Genomic DNA, 19,315 nt, shown 5'->3' with positions numbered 1-19,315 from the left:
GCAAAGAGGTAAATGTGATCTTGAGGACAGTTTTTGGTAGCAACAAACACTGGGCCTACTGGGAGAAATCCTGCGTACTAATGATGATTACTCATCACTGTTCATCATTACTCAGCCCTATTACCCTGGCAAGTGACCCATGACTCAGCCTGGGTTGTAATCAAGTAGTGTCAGTGTAGGTATGAGGTAATGTACTTTCATGATGTGACAACATACGCAAGAAAGGAAACCATTTACAGCCACACATCTCCCACTGGCGTTAGCTTGGGAAGACCTGCAAAAGCTGGGAGGTTAATGGTGGCAACCTAGACCTTCGTGTTGGAAGTGGACAGAGGAGGAGATGATTGCCTTAGGGTATGTCAGGATGACAGGAAAGATGGGCAGAGGCTCTTCATCAGGAGTGCAGTGGCAGAACAATGAGTAACAGTTTTAAGCTGAAAAAAGGGAGATTTAGATTAGATGTTAGGAAGAATTTTTTTTTTACTGTGAAGGTGGAGAGGCACTGGCACAGGTTTCCCAGAGAAGGTGTGGCTGGAGCAGCTCCCATACGAAGACAGGCTGAGAGAGATGGGCTTGTTCAGTCTGGAGAAGAGAAGGCTCCAGGGAGACCTTATAGCAGCCTTCCAGAACTCAAAGAGGATCTGCAGTACAGCTGGGGAGGCGCTCTTTACCCGGCAGTGTAGTGACAGGATGTGGGGTAATGATTTTAAGCTGAAAGAGGGGTGATTTAGAATAGGTATTAGGAAGAAATTTTTTACTGTGAGGGTGGTGAGGCACTGACACAGGTTGTCCAGAGAAGCTGTGGATGCCCCATCCCTAACGGTGTTCAAGACCAGGTTGGATGGGGCCTTGAGCAACCTGACCTAGCAGAACATGTCCCTGCCTATAGCAGGAGTGTTGGAAATGGATCATCTTTAAGGTCACTTCTAACCCAACCGCTCTGTGATGCTACGATTACAGAGGTGATGTTGCAATAATGAACATGGAGGAGAGGGAACTGTGGCTGGGGACAGGTGCACTTCATGTTCCAGAGGGACCTGGACAAGCTGGATAAGTGGGCCTGTGTGAACCTCATGAAGTTCAACAAGGCCACATTCAATGTCCTATGCCTGGATTGGGGCAATCCGTGGTTTCAGTACACGATGGGGGATGATGTGATTGAGAGCAGCCCTGCAGAGAAGGATTTGGGGCTGCTGGTTGATGAGAAGCTTGACATGAGCCAGCAATGTGCGTTCGCAGCCCATGCATCCAACCATATCCTGGGCTGCATCAAAAGCAGCGTGGCCAGCAGGTCGAGGGAGGGGATCCTGCCCCTCCATTCCTCTCTTGTGAGACCCTACATGGAAAACTGTGTCCGATTCTGGAATCCTCAACATAAGAGGAGGGCTACAAAAACTATCAGAGGCTGGAGCGCCTCCCATAGGAGGGCAGGCTGAGAGAGTTGGGGATGTTCAGCCTGGAGAAAAGAAGGCTCTGAGGAGATAGTGTAGCAACATCCAGAACCTGAAGGGGCTACAGGAAAGCTGGAGAGGGACTCTTCACAAAGGCTTGTAGCGATAGGACGAGGGGGAATGGCTTTAAATTGGAGATGGTCAGATTTAGATTAGACGTAAGGAAGAATTTCTACACGCTGAGGACGGAGAGGCACTGGCACAGGTTGCCCAGGGAAGCTGTGGATGCCCCATCCCTGGAGGTGTTCAAGGCCAGGTTGGATGTGGCCTTGGGCAGCCTGGTCTGGTGGGAGGCATCCCCGCCCATGCCAGGGAGGTTGGAACTGCACGATCTTTAATGCCCCTTCCAACCCAAACTATTCTATGACTCACGGAAGCGAAGCCGCAGGGCGCTGCCCCCCAGAACCCCCGAGGGGGCGGGACAGGAAGTGACGCGTTGGGCGGGGCGCGCGGCGCTGATGGCGGACGGCCTGTGTTGATGTCCGCGGTGTCCTCCGCCCCTCTCGAGGTACGGGGCCTTCCCGGGCCTGGCTGGGGAGGGACGGGTGGGTCTCACACACCGTTTGCTGTCGGCGGGCGGCGGTCGCTGGGGCGTGCGGGGCCGTGGGACCGCGAGACGCGGATCTGCGCCACCGGGGAGCGGCGCTGCCCGCCCCCCCATAGGTGACTCGGAGCGGCCTTGGTCGGGAGGGGAGACGCGAGGGAGAGGAGGATACCGAAAGTGCCGGCAAATACGCTCTCTAAGACTCGTTTTGGCGTTTTAGAAAGGAAGCGTGCTTTATCAGGCCTGGGCAACGAGAGGGAGCGATCTCCATCAGTCGTGTGCAGCTAGACAAGAGCTGGGACCGAATATATTTCCCACTTAAATGCACGTGTATAAATTTTCCCAGGAATCTTGGGCACGTTCTGTTACTTTCCAAAGGCTTATTTTAATCCTATTATGAATTCCACAATAGTAAAATCTCTTGCCACTTGGAGCTTTGGAGCCAGCATTGCCTGACCTTGCATTTGAGATGGAGAAAGAGTGCAAACAGAGGTGATTACAGAAGAGAGACACATCTACTCAGCGCATACCACACTTCACACAAGGCGTTAACCTCTCCAAGGAATGAACAGTGTCTGGAAAAAGCCTGAAAAAAACCCCAAATGTGCTATCAGAGAGACATTGTGTCTAACTTTCAAAAACGTACCATTACTTAGATGAAATTTAATTTTACTTTAGCATAAATAAAAAATATTCTACTTATTATAGTAGTAAGTATTTCTTGTGTCACCCGGACTCTGTGGAGCAGTGGGGCTCCCTGTCCCTGCTGCATTGGCCAGGGCCTTGCAAAGGTGATGGGTGACAGGGAGGTGAGGCTGTGGAAGAAAAGGGACTAGGGTGTCAGGTGCACTTGGTCCTTCCACGACTGTGGCTAGAGAACTCCGAGGAGTTGGCTGGTGTGGCTCTTTCTGATACAAAACATAGTTACTGTTAAAAGAAGTGGCATATTTTGATATAAGCTAGACTTAAGTTCATCCAAGTAACTGTATTTTTATGAAGGTTAGATAGACTGTCCCTCTGATACTGAGTTTTTTTTTTTTTTTTTCAAATAGTGTTTTTCCAAACACTGTTACATCTTGCTTTAGATATGATCTGTGCTGAACAGATGTGTCTTTTTGTATAATTGCCTCTGTTTGCAGTCTTCCCCCATCTCAAATGCAAGGTCAGACAGAGAGCTGTCTCCAAAGCTCCAAATTTGCAAGAGATTTCACTGTTCTGAACTTCTAACATTAAAATTAGTCCTGGGAAAATAATAGGATATGCCTAAGATTTATGGGAAAATTTATACTTATGCATGTAAGAAGGAAATAACTCCGTCATGTTGCCCAGGCCTGATTAAAGGGTGCTTGCTTTCTAAAACTCCAAAATGAGCGTTAAGAGAGTTTATTTGGCGGCATTTTTGGTATCAGTCCTGCTTTTGTTTTTCCTGCCTGGTGAGTTTTTTCATCGGTGCGTAAACCCCAGTGTGTTCAGAAAATCGCTTGTCATGTCAGTCATGAAGCCTAAGCGTAGCTCTTCCTCCTTCTTCTTCTCCTTATCTTCCTCCTCCCTTCTTTCCCAACTGGTAACTGTGAGGTAGGTACTTAAGCGCCCAGAATGCCCTGTACTATCCTAGAACTGTAAGTAGATCTCGGCTTTGCGTAAGCTCTGGGGATTTTCCTGCTGGGGAGCAGTAATCCCAGATGATTCTGCTGGTCTGCACAAGTTGAGGTTGGTGAATAGTTCTGCTTTGGGCTTGGAAAACAGCCTGCTTTTAGTGGTTTCAGTATGGCTAGTACTCAGCTGTGGCAGCTGCAACCAGTGTGCAAAAGTGAATACTTAGGGAATTTTTTGCGTCTGTGTGTTTTTTTTTTTTTTTTTTTCCCAGTTCATTTTGTTATTAATGCTTTATTTACTCTTGGATGTATGGGTGATAGAAGCTGGAACAGTCTGTTTCATTCTAGTGTTATTTGGTTTCAGGTTCTGCTGTATTGCTAAAATGAATTAATTTGCTTTACTGAAAAGAATTAAGGCTATTCTATTTCTTTTAGAATTGTAGAAATTGCTGTTTCATACCGTTTGTACTTCAGAGTGGTTTTGGGAGAGCTCTTGAATGTAATTCTCTGTTTTGAGAGGTGTGGGAGTTCTCACAGTTTTATTGTGCTGTAAGATCTCCTACGCTTTTCTGGACTCTGAAGCTAGTTAGCAGATAGGATTTATGTTTTGTACCTTCACTGTTTCTCAAGAGCTGTCTTTTGATCTTTACCAAGTTTTTTTGCTTGTGTAGGTTGGTTTTTTTTTCGTTTTTGTCTTCGCAAGCTTGGCATTTTATCTTTTTACTTGTGTTGTTCAGGGTACAAAACTTTTTATTTAATATCGGATTCATTAAAACAATGTCATGGCTGCCCTTATGTACTTCTTATGTTACAGTAAATTGGGCAGTAATAAGCTTAAAACATTGAGGTCTTAAACCTAAAAAAATCTTCTTTACCTTATTTTGAATGATGAATAGCTGTTTGCTTCAGAGTGTGTTTTATCTTGGAAACATGAAGTGAAAGGTAATAGATTATGTCACACATGTGGCAGTTACCTCATTCAAGGTGAGAATTTGCTTGGTCAGTATAAAATTAATTTTAATAGCAATGGCAAGAATAGGATGGCTCGTCTTTCTAGAAATGTGTTAGATATGTAAGGCCCCAATCATCTTAATATAAAATGTTTTGACAAACTTATGATTGTTGAAATCAAAGACTTGAAACTTCTTTGCTGCCCATCTCATATTTTTGGCAGGCGTTGCCATATCTGAGGGAAGGACATTCTTGTTCTGCATTTGAGGCATCTTGCATTGCTGTAATTTTTAGCAGTACATACCCTGAATGAGGTGATGAATGGAAAACATGATTAAAAGCTTTTGCAGTCCAGCTGATTAGTGTTAATTCGGCAAACTGCATGCATACCTAAATGTTCCAGTGATCAATGAAGTCCATTGTTTATGGTGTTGGAGCTAAACTTGCAGGGCTGGGGGCATATGTATTACAGTAAAAGATGTGCACAGACGGCTGAACAGAGGCAAGAGAACTCTTTTGAAGAAAAAAACAAACCCAAACAACCTTCTCCTGTTCAGATAAAATTTGTTTTTTAAAAATGTCTTAAAATGGTACTTCATAACTTTTACTGAGAGATGGAAGTTTTTCTTCCCCTGTAAAAATACTGTGTAAAGCACTCACTGATCAATACAGATTCTGAGAAACGTTTAAGGTAGGGAAACTACGGAACTTTGTTTCTCTGCCACATCCAGAACCATTAAGAATATTTCATTAAATTAGAACCTTGCTTTGTTTTCACACCACTGCTTTTGTTTCACACTTTCTGCCACTGGGAATACAGTGCTTTCTGGGATACAATAGTGGAGGCATTCAGCTAAGCAATGTTTTCTCTCCATCTTGATGTCATCACTGAAATGACTGCCCTTTTATTCTGAGAGGTGATTGATTTGGAGTGGTGCTGAGGCAGTGCACTTTGATGGACTTGGTCTATAGCCATCTGTTTTTGGAACAGAGAAACTAATTGTTAGGTTTCACTGTCTTGTATATTTCAAAAAGATTAATTTTTGTGATTTAACTAATTTTCCCACTACTGAAGTAGCAACTTCTACAATTTTGTTACAGATCCATCATGTCGTCCTTTCAAGAAGTCCCTTCTTCAGCTAGTACTTTGCAGACGTCCAATTTTGCACATGTGATTTTCCAAAATGTGGCAAAAAGTTACCTTCCGAACACACACCTGGAATGTCACTACACTCTGACCCAGTTTATCCATCCTCATCAGAAAGACTGGGTTGGTATTTTCAAGGTAAGAAAAGCTTATTCTATTGCTGTTTCTCAAATGTTTGTTGTCTTCTCTTTTACCAGTTAAAAAAATAAAGATTTCCCACAACAGTAGAAGCTTTCTCCATAAACTTAAATGGAATGTCACTTAAGTGATGTATTCGTTCCTGTTATTTGAGTGTGAGTTTTGTAACAAAGATCAAACTGGAGATCAAAACAAGAGAAATGAATACACTTTAGGTCTGCTGGAATAAAGAGAAGGTGTGATGTGGTGTCATGCAGAATTAATTGGAGATGATTTGAGAGGAGATGTGTGGGCACTGAGTGATGTTATGAACAGGACTATATCAAGAGCATGAGCCACAGTAAGTGTGACATTTGTGTGGAAAGAACAAAAAACTAAGCTGGAGATAATCCTGACCCATGTCCCTGACCCATTTTTGTTGCTAGAGGAGGCTGAACATTATAGAGCACTGAAATTATTAAAAAGAGCCCCATGAAAAAAGGAGTGAATCCATATCTAAGTTACCTCATGTTAGTGATTGGATTTGTTTGAATACAGTTTTATTTATGGGGTTAGAAATTGATTAACTTTTACATCTGTTTCTATTTAAGACCTTGATCAATGTTTCTTTGTCGGTATACCTTCTACTAGATGCTTTAATTCTTGACTTGAATGGTTAACAGAAGTTTTGATTAAGTTTTTGAAGAAGTGGTGCTGTGGCAGTGGGGAAGGGAGAAAGGTAACAGACTATGTCGGTACTGGAGGACCTTTCCCTTTGAACAATCCACTGTTGAAGGATGTAAGCACTTGTCTTCACTCTAATCTGCAAATCACCAACATGTTTATTTAAGATAAATGACTTGTCTCCAGAATACAAGTACTGTGCTCTGTGCAAAAGCAGAAGCATTTTTAATACTGACTTGATAGTCATTGCATATAGCGAGTTGTGTGAGGGAGGCAATAACTTACAAACAGGCACATTTCTCTGGTGTAGCTGTTTGTATTACACATAAGTATTTTGAAAAAAATTAAATGTAATTTGAGAAGTGGGTGTTGTGGCTTGTCTGATGTGAGGGATCCAATCAGGCAGAACCCTTAAAATGCTAATTAAGAAAATTGAAAAGAAAAGTGTGAAACAGTTTTTCAGTAACTACATGAAATGCACTGTACAATGTACAGGTATCTTTGATTTAATCTGGATGATTGTTGTGGTTTAATCCTAGCTGGTAGCTAAGTATCATGCAGCCACTTGCTCAGTTCCATCCCTGATGGGACGGGGAAGGGAATTAGGTAGTGAAGTAAACTCAAGGGTTGAGATACAGACAGCTTAATAGGACAACAAAGAAACAGATATTAATAATATGTATAAAAGCAGATATTAAAATACACCTGCTTACCGCCTGATGATTAGCCCATCCTGAGCAGAGATCACAGTCAGTATAGTGATAGCAATAAGCACAGAACATGGAACCCAGATTGCTTAACTTCCCCCTGGCCAAATTCCCATTTTTAGAGTGAGCATGGTGTTACGGAGTATTCCCTTGGCTACTTTGGTTTAGCTATCCTGGCTCTGCACTTGTACGCTAGCAAAACATGGTTAACCAGAAATCCGGTATACCTGTGATAATAGATTCCATAGACTATTGAGGTATGAGTTTTTATTCTAGGTGGCAGTTAATGGTTATGGTGGCAGTCGTTGGAAGAACATGTTGAACTGGCATAAGGTAGTACTGAAGGAAAAATCTTCTTTTATACAGAATGGCTTCTTCCTTATGCTTCCTCTGCTTTATGTGAAACAAGCTGTTGTGTGATGAATCAAATCAGGTAATCGATTGGGTTTAAGAACAACATTTAGGGACTGGGTTTTTTTTTTTAATGGGCTTTCCCCAACTGAATTTCCAGTTTACCTAATTCTCATCAACACAGGAGAAGGATGCATTGTGAGATAAGGAAAAGGATGAAAATTAGGTGTTTTTTTTTTTCTGATATGCCAGCTTCTACTAAGTAACTGCTACGAATATAGTGTTTTATTGTAGTTCTAGTGTAGTGAGTTAAATGAAGTCAGCTGTCCCAACAGCTGTTTGTGTCTACAAGTATATAAGAGTAATGTTTACCGTAAAATAAATTGTAGAAATGTAGTTGCCTTGGGATAGATAATAGAAGTTGTACTATGCTGATCGCACAAAATGGAGTGACTTCTAGAGAACATATAAATTGTTCCCAGGCAATCAACCACCGGGAGGTGGTTTGAAAACTGATGAAGTAGGCAGGGGTGTCATCACTTAACTTTCTAATATACTTAAGGATGTGAAGGATGTGATGCATGTTTAGTAATGTGATTTTCAGCATTTAAAAAAAAAAGCCAAATCTTGACTAATGAGGACAGTAATTAATGGCCTTCCATATTGCAAGGAAAACAAGGTTTCTGCGAGCATCAATTCACTGACAGTTTATATAGAGGGAACCAAAGTCCAACTTGTCTTTCTGAGGTGAATACGTTGCTTAGAAAACACACCTGTTTAATCTGGTGTCCTTTAGCCTTTGTCTGGAATTGCACAGGTTACTGGTGGTGTAATAGTGCATACTGAACAGAGAGAAAGGGCATCTTAATTTAAAAACAAACAAAAAAAACCCAGCCAAAAAACCCTGTGGTGGTAATTTCAGATTAGTATAGAAGTGTGGAATAAGGGCCTCTCCTGGAATGTGAACATTGCGTTATTTTTATCTCTAGTGTTGACTTTTGTTCCATTTTATGGGTCAGTGACTTCTGTATTCTGTCCTGCGTTTGCTCAACCGGTTAGCTGAGAATTTTTTTATAGAACTGAACAAAATCTAAACACGCCTTTTTAAGTGATTGTTTTTTATTTAGCTTGCAAGTCCAAATGTATTTCTTCAGAAGCCATGGTGTCTTGAGTAAATACTGGTTATTTGTAGCATTATATTATCCTGTTTGTTTTGCTAGTGTAGCTGTTTGTGCAACTGCACAGTGAAATGGATCAGGGAAGTGATCTGCCAGAAAAATCCATTCCCTCCTCCCCCAGCTTCTGCGACCTTGTTTAACAACTGGTTGATTGTTCAGCCTGATCACTGTGTGATGCAATGGGCAATTGTGGTGGCATCACTGTGATGGAAATGAGAGGGTTAGGAAAGTGTGTGGGAGAAGGGCTATGCCTACTTTATTGGCATGGCTGCTTAACGTGGAATGACAGTTGAAGCTTCTTTTTCAAATGTTTAAATCTAGAGTTCTGTTCTGAAAAGCAGCTTTAGGGGTTTGGTTTGTCAGTTTGTTTACTTTCTAAATGGAAATGGAGTTAATACTTCCAGAAGCAAAACTTGATTTCATATGCTGACTCTTTAATTTCTAGCTTGTGAGTTTTTAAACGTTTCCATAGTATGCACTGCATGTCTAATATGTCTTTTTATTCCATGTAAATTTGCATTTGTGGCTGTTGTAGTTGCAATTCATGTTGTGCACCTTGTGTGAAAACGTCATGTTAGAAATGGAATCCTTGGCAGGACCCATAAATTGTTTCTGAGTGATTGTTTCTATGTCTTATTGTGGTTATTTATTTATTTATGTATTTATTACAGAGCTTCATTTTGCCCTTCATTATATCAGTCTTTTCCAGCCAGTATACATTCTTTTTCACTTGCTAGAATTAATGCTTGTGAGTTTTTCACTCCCCACTAGGAATGTTTCCAATTTTCTATGTCTGCTAAGTATTCCACTTTTGTTACTGAGATTTGGCTTCTGTTTGTACCATGGGAAGATAATTGCTTCAGTGGAAGGTACCGCAGCAGGTTCCTTCATGTTTGCAGTTGTTTATTTACAGATATCTTCTTCTCAAGGATATTTTACAATGCAACTTAAAAGAAGGAACCAAGGCAAGATAAAGTACTGTCTCTCTGTTTTCCATCAGAGACCTCAAAAAGGTCTTGTGGAGAGGTAGAATAGGTCTAGAACTAGTGGTAGTAGATCTAAAACTGTTCTCAAGAAAGCAATTTTCTGTTGTTTAGCAAAATGCAACCCCAGTAAGGGCAGTGTTGCGTATAGGAGATTTATTTCAGATACTCCAGTTTTCTTACAAACTAGCTGTATCTAAAGGCATATGATACTTTTGAGATTGGACCTTTGGCAAAAATTTGGAGTGGATGGTGTTATCGTTCAGAGCAGAAGTTCTGAATATGCAGCACTTTTATTCTTTTAGTATATATTTGTCTATTTTTCTTCCTTGTCCCCTACATGAGGCTGAAGAAGTTTTGGCTCAGTCTTCCAGTCAGTTGTCTGTCATTGCTGCTATTTCTTTTTGCTTTTGTGACATCCTGGAAGGTCATGTGTAACCAAGAACCAAAAGATCTTTATCAGCTATGTCCTTGCTTGTTACCAGGCAGGAAAAAAAAAAAAGGCAGTTTTACTGATAAGTGCTGGTCTAGTACTGGGCATGGGCATCCTGAGCATGAGTTGCTCTTCATGCAGCTTTTTTTTTGTGCAGAAGAACATGATGGTTCCTAGTGTGGAGTCAGATGGGAGAAGGCATATTGTCCTTGATAGATTCCGTAGGAGATGTGTAATCTCCGAGTGGTCTAAGACTAGTGTCCCCTTTTTATTCATCCCTGCTTCTGTCTGATTAATAGAAATCTGGAGAGGCCCTTGGGGTAATCCAGATCTAAGCCTTTGAAATGAAAAATAATTAATAAGTGCACTACATCTGGTTGCAGAAATGGTCTGTCTGGTAGGTGGTCCTAATCCTCCGGATGGGGAAGTCTTCAGTTTATGACATTATTTCACAATAAAGTGAAATAATCATATGGCCATGAGATATTCTTTGCATTATTAATGCATAATGTCCAGACTTGCAGAGGTGTTTGAAAAACCTACTTGGCCTTTAGGAAGAAGTGCTTACCCCTTTGTCTAAGGCATATGTGTGCAGGTAGGACTGACACGTGTTCTGTATGCAGGGAAGACAGGTTTAATATAAATCTGAAGGGCACAAGGAAAGAATGTTATGGATGTAATAAATATATTGCTTCAAGAGAGCAGCTTTAAAGGCATGGGTGTTTGTGGGGTATATCAGTACTTTCTGGTTTCTGAAAATTTAATTTTGCTGAGACTAGCATGCTGAAAAGACCTGTGATATCAGCAGGTAATCTTACATATCTTAAACTAATAGTTTTGCTGTGTCATTAATTAACTATTCCATCAAAACTTTTCTGTTCCTTCGTTCTAGTTGGTATATTTTAAGTAATGTACATTGCCATTCTTCTAAGATGTTGACTTAAGTTATAGACTTACTCAGTATTTACAAGGTCACAGCTGGGCTTTGTGCATCAGTGCGGTACCTGTGTACCTGCAACTTAATTTCTGTCTTTTCAATGTACTGATTTACCACAAACCTCAGAATCAACTTGTCCGTGGTCAAAAACCTCCGTAACAGAATTTAATGGTGGATTTAATGGACACATAAGAAATAGCTCGGTGGTTCTGTTGTGTCAAGACAATATATATATGGTTTTTTTTTTAGTGGTCTGGGTTATTTAGTCTCCTTTGGAGTGCAAATACCAGTACAATTTGTGTGCATCATTTCCGTCTTCTGCTTTTGTTGCAGATGGATTTCTTTTTCCTTCAAGTTACCAATTGCTTCCATATATACAGATCATGTTATGAAATATAGTGCAACAGCTGGATGTGTTATTGACCACATGCATATTGAAAGAATTTTTTTCTGCATGGAATTGTCATTTCACAGCAGGGCATGATAGATACAGGAATGTGTAGTGGACAGCATGTTCTGTTGTTGAAATACTTGGAAATAGTGTTATTGAAATACAGAATATTTTGAGAATTGCTATGTCCACCAATTGAGTGATTCTGTTTGTTTCCGAATTACCTTTTTTTGTCTTAAATAACTCGAGATAATTTGTTGTTGTTAAGAAAAAAGTCCATCGCAGTGTTGTTCACTGTATGTGTACTATGTGAAGAGGATGATAATCTGGGTTTACCCGATATTATCTTTGACAAGAAATTTTGATGTTTATTTCCAAGTGTCATTAATTTTTGAAAAATACTTGCTTTGTAGGTTTGTGTGGTCATAGACAGAATTGACATAACAACATGGTCAGTAGCTGGTAACAATTTGGAAGTAAAAGACTATGCTAATGTACAGTTTTCTTGAAATGTGGTAGTAAATGAATGTTTCACTTAAACCCTGCCCACCCTTTTAAAATAAATTTTCATGCTTGTCTCTTAAAGTAAACAGTAACTTTGTTCCCCTTTGATCTGTCATAACTTTTCCTTGGACAGTCATTTACATATGTACCAGTTTTTCTTTATGAGTTCATATTGTTTCTATATTTATTTTGATTTATACCTAATAAGAGAGAAAGTTGATCCTGTGGTCTAGGCACTCTGTCAATGTCATTTTGGTATATTTCTCTGAACTAAAAGATAGAAATACAACCTACAAGAGATTATAATAGGTTAGGATCCTGATGGTATCTTGATACTGCAACAAATACCATATGTTCTCAATAGCCCAAGTTTGAAGATTGCCTGTACGTGTTTGTAACATTCAGCAGAGATGAACTTCTTCAGGTTTGGGCATGAGAGAACTTGTTGAGGTTACAGCCTTTTGTATAGTCTGGAGTAACTTGCAGCCATCATCTGTCCCAAGATGTTTCAGTGTTAGGGCTGCTGCCCTAGGATATTGGGCATTTTGCTTAGATACTTGTGTTTTCTGTGTTTTGGGTCCAAATAACTGTTTTTTACCATGTGAAATATGTAAAGGTTGCTGACTTACTGTTGTCAGTAATAATTATACTGTATAATGTATGTCCAAAACCTTATCTACTGGCTGTAATTTTGCTTCTTTCAGAGGTGGTTTATTGCCTTCTTGCAGTACTTGGGTTACTTTGCGAAATTACTTTCTAAACTATGTAATTTACCTTCTAAATTGCAAAAAGGGCATAATTTTTACTTTGAAGAGTTTGTTTTGTGGGTTTGGTGTGTGTGCAGTGGTGTTTTTTTTTTTTTTCTTTAAATCTAGTATTTACAGTAAAGGCGTATTCGTTATGCCGGAGTTGGTTCAGCTAAACCAATGTTTCTTGGCTTTACTTATTTGCTCTGCTGATGTTAGTACATGCGTTGTATAGAGAGGTAAGACCCTTAGCGCAGTGGAACAGATGCTGCTGTCCTGGTTGCGTAACAGCTTTCTAAGGTCAGGGAAGAAAATGCCAAGTGAGCTTCCCTTACACTGACTTTTTTTAAACTGCTCTCTCAAGGTTGAGTTGACTTACCAAGACATTATAAATGGAAAAAAAATGAGTGGAATAGTAAAACAGAGAAGTTTATTTCCCACTTTAGTCTGAAACTCAAGGAATTAAAAATGAAGTTTGAAATAATTTTTAAACTGTAAACAATGTGCAGTGGTAGGTATAGCTTTCTTCTTAAAAAAGCTTAGATTCCTTGTAAGGTGTATCAGATGAAAGTTAAAAGAGATACAGCAAAATAAAATGGTTATTTTTTTTCAGTAATGATAACTCATTATTGGTGTGCAGACAGGAACACAAATTATGTTTCTTCGGTTTTGTTTTTCTAGTCAGCTAATTTTCTTCTAGCTATTTTGTGGATATTTACTGTGGGTGAAACATAAATATGGGTAAGCTAATTTGCTCTGTGTGGCCTTTTGGTAACAAAGGGGCTTGTATGTCTGGGGCAGCATAGAAGAAGGTATAAGTTTCATGACGACTACATGCCTTACTAACAGAAAGAAAACCTGTCTGGTATGAATATTGTGGACAGTTGACTTGTCTCCATTTGCCCAGCCAAATTGTGAAGTACTTGCTGTTAGACATATTTGTCTTTTTACCAGACTTAAACATTTCCACTGCAGCTATGGACTTGGTTTATAGAACTAAAAAGTATTTTATGATGTCCTAAATTGAAATAAGCCTTTTTACTCCAAAGTAGGTAATAGGAATATAGTGAAAGGATTACTCTGTAATGGCCTATTAAAGCTTTCCATTTTATGGAGAGGGAATTAAAAGAAACTGAGGATAATTTGAGTAACACATTGTTTGTGCATAATGACGTAACCCTGATATGACACGTCTCCTAAAAACATGATGTTTAGCCTTGTGGTTTTGGTTTGAAAATGGGTTGAGGAGGAGAACGTAGGATTTGATTTCTGAATTATTAATCTGTTGGTTAACCTCTGGAAAGCAAGAGTGTTGGAATTTATGCACGACTTTCCAATTACAGAATGGATTTCTGAGTAGAGTTTGTGAGAATTGAAGTAGACAAATAGAGAAAAGAGGAGAATGAGTTATATACCAGGGTAACAGAAGAGACATTTCTAGTTCTGGTTACAACATGGATTTTTTTTTCTCTGTTGGCTTAGGGAAGTTGTATCGTGTAGGTCTAATTTGCTCTTTTATCTGAGAAATAGACATTAATATTTTGTGAGTTTTTAAGTCTTAAGTAAAATGTGCTCAGAGATTTCAACGAATTCCTTAAAGTAATACTATCAGCATAACCAGTCAACGCATCCAGTAGTGAACTTGGGTTCAGAGTTCACAAGAAGTCTTTTGTGTGGTTTGATAGATTATTCTTTTTCCTTCTCTGAACTTCAGAGGATTTTGTGCTGGAGTTCTTGTGTAACTTGAAATGTTTGTGTGTCCCATTGAAATGTCTCATTTCTTTAAGATTTCTGGTGGTAAGAAAGTACTAGTGTGCATTTGTTTCAGCTTTAGGACTTTGATTTGAACGTGGTTTTGTACAGTAGTTGACAATACTTTTTATTCTGTGTGGTTGATTTTTTTTTTTTAATCGATATTGGAGTTATTTTCATTAAAGGAATTCTAGCTGAGTTTTTGTACATCAACAAAGTCTGTAGTTGTTTTGATCCATGTACTGTTTTACTTGGATTGCTTTTGTTTTGAAAGTCTTACTCTAATTTTTCTACTGCTTTTTCTTTTTTTTTTAGTCATGCTTTTCCAGTGAACAGCATCAATTAAAAAGGAAAAAACATATGGAAGTAGTTGTATCTGGGTCCCTTCTATGCCATTTTAGTTAGCATTCTAATAAAAGTGGTTTTGTTGTTTCTATTTTTTAAAACTTTGGTTTCACATTTTAGGACATCAGAATGTTTACTTCATAGCAAAATAGGACTGTAACTTCACAGGAGGCCTAACCAGGAATTAAGTGTGGATTTCCACATCTTTCCTCTCATTTCCAGTTCTTTTAAAAGCTTTTGAGTTCTAATTGTTAATGTAAACAAATATGCTTGCAGCTTGAGTAGTTAGATCATAAATTTTTAGAACTTGGTCAGTAAATGAAGGAAACAAAAAACTGAAATGATGTAATTGAAGACTTGATTTTAAATGATTTTAATGATGGATAGAATTTCTCGCAGAAAAAAGAATTGTTCTTTTTTTGTTATTACTGAGGTTCAAATACAGAAATGAAATTTGCAGTTCTCTGTTAGAGGCATTTGTGGGTTTTCTGTAATGTTTCCATGAATATGTGTGCTCACTGATAGTGAGCTTTCACAAATAGTGACTTTTAAGTAACTGCAGTATGCAGTTTTTTAAAACTGTTACAATAAGTGAACACATTTTTTCTTGAATTATCTGTCAGTTTTTCTCCAGTTTACACTATTGATTGATACTATTTATTTCATGCTAACTGTACTTAACAACACTGACTAGTTGAATCATGAATAAATGCTTCAACTTGCTCTTTTTCAGTATGTCGCAAGCAAAATTGTATGGGCCAGTAGCTGTAATGGTCTTTTTGATTATAACAATGCTACTAGTAGTGTACACTACTGATTTATATTAGTTATTACATGCTAACTGTATTTAATACTACCAAATAATAAACCACAACAAAACCACCTAACATGGGCATTTGCCTTCAACAGCAATTTTTATCCTGTCAGTGTAGTCCAAGTGAGGTCTCTACAACAAACTGGTTCTTGTGAGTGATCTGGACTCTTCGGCCCCTCCATAGACTAACCTCAAAGATAGTCTCTATTAATTGTGGTAAGTTTTGTTGCTTTGAGCAGCAGTCAGAAAAGCAGTCTAGCTTTTCCGATTCCTTTCATTAAAACAGAAATATTTTTTTCAAAGCTGATACTGCTGTTACTGTTCATTTTGCTTTCAGAGCTACAGTGGTGTGTTTTTTAGTTTTTTCTTTCTCCCTACCCCCCCCCCCCCCCCCCCCCCCCCCGGGGCTATTGACAAGTATTCCCATCCTCCTTGTCATCGTTTTCACTTTCTTATTTCCTCTGTAGCTTTTGCCACGAGTTTTCGTTTATCTCAGTTTTCATTTCCTTTCCTTTAAGCAATCTTAAAATTTCTTTAAATAGCTTTAACCCTATTTTTAGGCAACTATTGATTTCCCTTCAGTGGTGAAAGAAATACCTGTGTCACAGGCCACTTTTAGGTCATTGCTGAGCCTTACAATGTGTGTTTGTAATCTTATATCTGTGGTAGCAGAATCTGTTGCCATAGAGAAGGTTATGACTGTGCAAGAGTATTTTGTATTTCTGAGCCACTGTATTGGTCATACTAGACTTGTTAAAGATAATATTGCCAAAACGTATAAAGTGCTAAAATAAAGGTCTCGTTAAAACCTGTTGATTTTTCTTTTTTTTTTTTTAATTGAATTACTTTATTTTGTCTTTATTTTCTTCTCAGAGTATCATTACTTTGGTTTTGCTTGTTTCATTCAAGAAATAATGCTATGGAAATGAATGATAATCATTATTAAGCAGTAAAGATTTTGAATAATGTTAACTTAACTTGCTTTGCTGCAGAAAACACAAACTCCCCTTTTAAATATATCGAGCTGCGAGGAAGATGAGATTTGTTCATATTTCCTTCTCTGCTTTGCCATTCTTTGATGCGTGCAGTCTATAGCAGGGAAGACTCTCATCTTCTGAGATCATGTGCAGTGAAGTAATCCACACCGGCTGAGAACTTGTGTGTGCCCCATTAAGGAATGAGTGGATTCTCAGGATCGTATGGGTGTAAGATGGGGAGCTTCGATAGGGAAGGCAGATGATGGGTGAAAGGAAATACAGGAAATTTCTGGAGAAAACAGTATGGGGTAAACTTTCTAGGGTATAGCCACTAGCTCTTGGTGTGTCTCTGTTCTTTCTTTACCAGTAACTCACAGATTAGAGTCACACTTGAAAATATGGCATGTGCTGAGAAACAGGCCAGGAGTTATTTCTTTTTTTTCTTATTTCTTCTGTACATAATTATTATTTTTGTTTGTGTCAGTATGACTAAAGTTTTAGATGACCTTGAAAAATCCTTGTGTGGAGTTGATCTCCTACATGGGCCATTTTTGTTTTTATATTCACTGGGTTTTTCTCCTTCTCTCTACATTACATAAATGTTAATTATCAAAAGGAAGGTTGTTATTTACTCAGGAAAATAGCATCACCATTAGTGTGTGTGTTAAATGGAAATGGAAACTAAAGTAGGGTGAAAAGATTACTTCTGTCCTATACAGTATTTGTTCTGGACATAATAATTCAGTTCCCTTTCTGAAATGAAAAAGAACAAGATGGAGACTCTTCATTCAAGAACTTCATTTACAGAGCCACCTGCTTTCTTTAGGGCAACAAGTAATAGTATATGCTTCTGTTTTCTGATGGAAAAGTGGGTTCAGCAAAATGGGGTATTAACATCTGAGTTGGATTTGAAGACATGGCTAATGTGAAAATTTGCAAAATGATTTTTCCATGAACTTTTACTGAGAAAAAATTGCTTTCATCTCCCCTTCAAGTTAAGTGTAGGAGCTTTCCTTGTTATATCTGAGATATTTAACAGTGAGGGAATGACAACCGTAGGAAATCTCATTTCATTGACAACTTTAAAAGTTCATTGATGCCACAGAAATCTTCAAAGTTTTGGTTAAGAATAGCCTTGCGATCTAGTAGGTGATTGTATTGGAGTGGATACGTCAAGAGTCTGCACTGCTCCTCTCTAATGAATATTGCCTTAAAGAAGTGACTGTAGTTAGCAAAATGAAAATTTTAGTGTCGCTTTCTTGATGTTCATACCTGTTTTTTAAGAATATAAAAAAGGTCTGAGCATCTCAGATCAGTCTTTCTTTCCCCAAGAAAACATTTCTTTAATACCAACTGAAGAAGTATAATGGGCAGCTATAGAATAATCTCAGAGTTTTTTTTCTTTTCTGATGCTAATTACTAGTTTTTGCACATGAAATTTATACCTGTATACATTCTTAATCACTATTGAATTACTTTCAGTTCTGCTGTTGTTATTCTTATTGCCTGTTTAAACATGTTTTCTTCTTTCTTTTCTTTTTTTTTTTTTTAAACCTGACAACTCCTTAAAACCCTCCAATTCTTAATGCTTTGAAGATAACTTTTGCAATGTAGCCTTTATAAAGGAGGATTTGGTACGAAAAAGTTTAGAAGTCTTACCTATTGAAGTAATAGACATCATGGTTGGTAACCATCTTTTTTTTGGTTTTAAGGTTTCTTTGTGGGTTTTTTTGTGTTTTTTTTTTCCCTCCTTCTTCTTGTAATGGTATCGTACCTGTTAGAAATTGGTAGACAATTGGTCCCCTTTCCTTTTATGTCTTCTAAGACAGGATACTCAATTACTCATAAATCATACTGCACTTTGCTTTTGACGTTGGTTTTGGTATTTGTTTTTAAGTTAGTGGAGTAAAACAGATATATTTGTTCTTGTCCTTTACTGTTACACTATTATTAATATCCATTGCTTTACAGTAGTTGCTTTGGGTTTTGAGTTTAGATGCCTGTATATCAAGCTTGTTGGAATATATTTCTTCAGAGGATGGCATTTCTTGGTGTACAGAACTGGACTTATAAAAAGTCTGAGAGCAAGTGTTTATTGAAGTTAGTGGGAAGATCACACCACCTTAGTTGAGTTACGTTTTTGTGCAGTTTTTTTTTTCTTTGCAGACATTGTATGTATGTATGTAAGAAATAGCATTCCAGTGAAATGCTGATCTTCAGTATTGCAGAAGTTGTCAAAAAAGCACTAGATTTAAGCCCTGTCAAATTCGGCCTTTTCAGTAGAAGAGCACGGTATTTTCTCTTTTCTCCTTTTGTTGTCTGTTGAAGCTGTTGGGTTGTGAGTAGAAAATAGTCAGCCTTGGCAGAACTTACACGAAGAAAAATCTCACTGTAAACTTCAGAATTAATCTTTTTCTATTTTTAATATACTAATATGTATCTTTATAGGAAAAAAATGTACCAAATAGTAGTTTAATATGTAGTGAAAATTGTTTGGTCTTTTAATTTATATAGACCCTTTTATTGCCTCAGACCCATTTATTGCCTTAGGTAACAAGCTTAATAAAATTCATGCTAAATCTTTGACATGCCTGTTAAAATATTCCTGATTTGTAAACATTGTTAAGTATCTTTTTATTACATATTGAAGCAGAAATATGCATATTATAGTGTGTTGTAAAGGCTAGACCACGATATCTTAACTGCGA

General features: G+C 38.3%; 1 protein-coding gene across 5 annotated transcripts in view; it reads left to right on the top strand.

Annotated features, from left to right (window-relative positions):
• The first annotated feature begins 1,828 nt into the window (after positions 1-1,828).
• The window catches only part of TAX1BP1 (Tax1 binding protein 1), a 58,794-nt gene continuing 41,307 nt past the window's right edge, over positions 1,829-19,315 (top strand). For all 5 annotated transcript variants that reach the window (XM_054058245.1, XM_054058247.1, XM_054058246.1 and 2 more), the window contains exons 1-2: positions 1,829-1,959; positions 5,643-5,826. In XM_054058245.1, coding sequence (XP_053914220.1) covers positions 5,650-5,826 — 177 coding nt within the window. In that variant the 5' untranslated portion in view covers positions 1,829-1,959; positions 5,643-5,649. The remainder of the gene's footprint in view (positions 1,960-5,642; positions 5,827-19,315) is intronic.

The sequence above is a fragment of the Cuculus canorus genome, chromosome 2 (genome assembly GCF_017976375.1).
Source record: "Cuculus canorus isolate bCucCan1 chromosome 2, bCucCan1.pri, whole genome shotgun sequence".
Taxonomy (NCBI): Eukaryota; Metazoa; Chordata; class Aves; order Cuculiformes; family Cuculidae; genus Cuculus; species Cuculus canorus.
The sequence above is the reverse complement of the archived record's forward strand: the minus strand, read 5'-3'. Positions and strand labels throughout refer to the sequence as shown.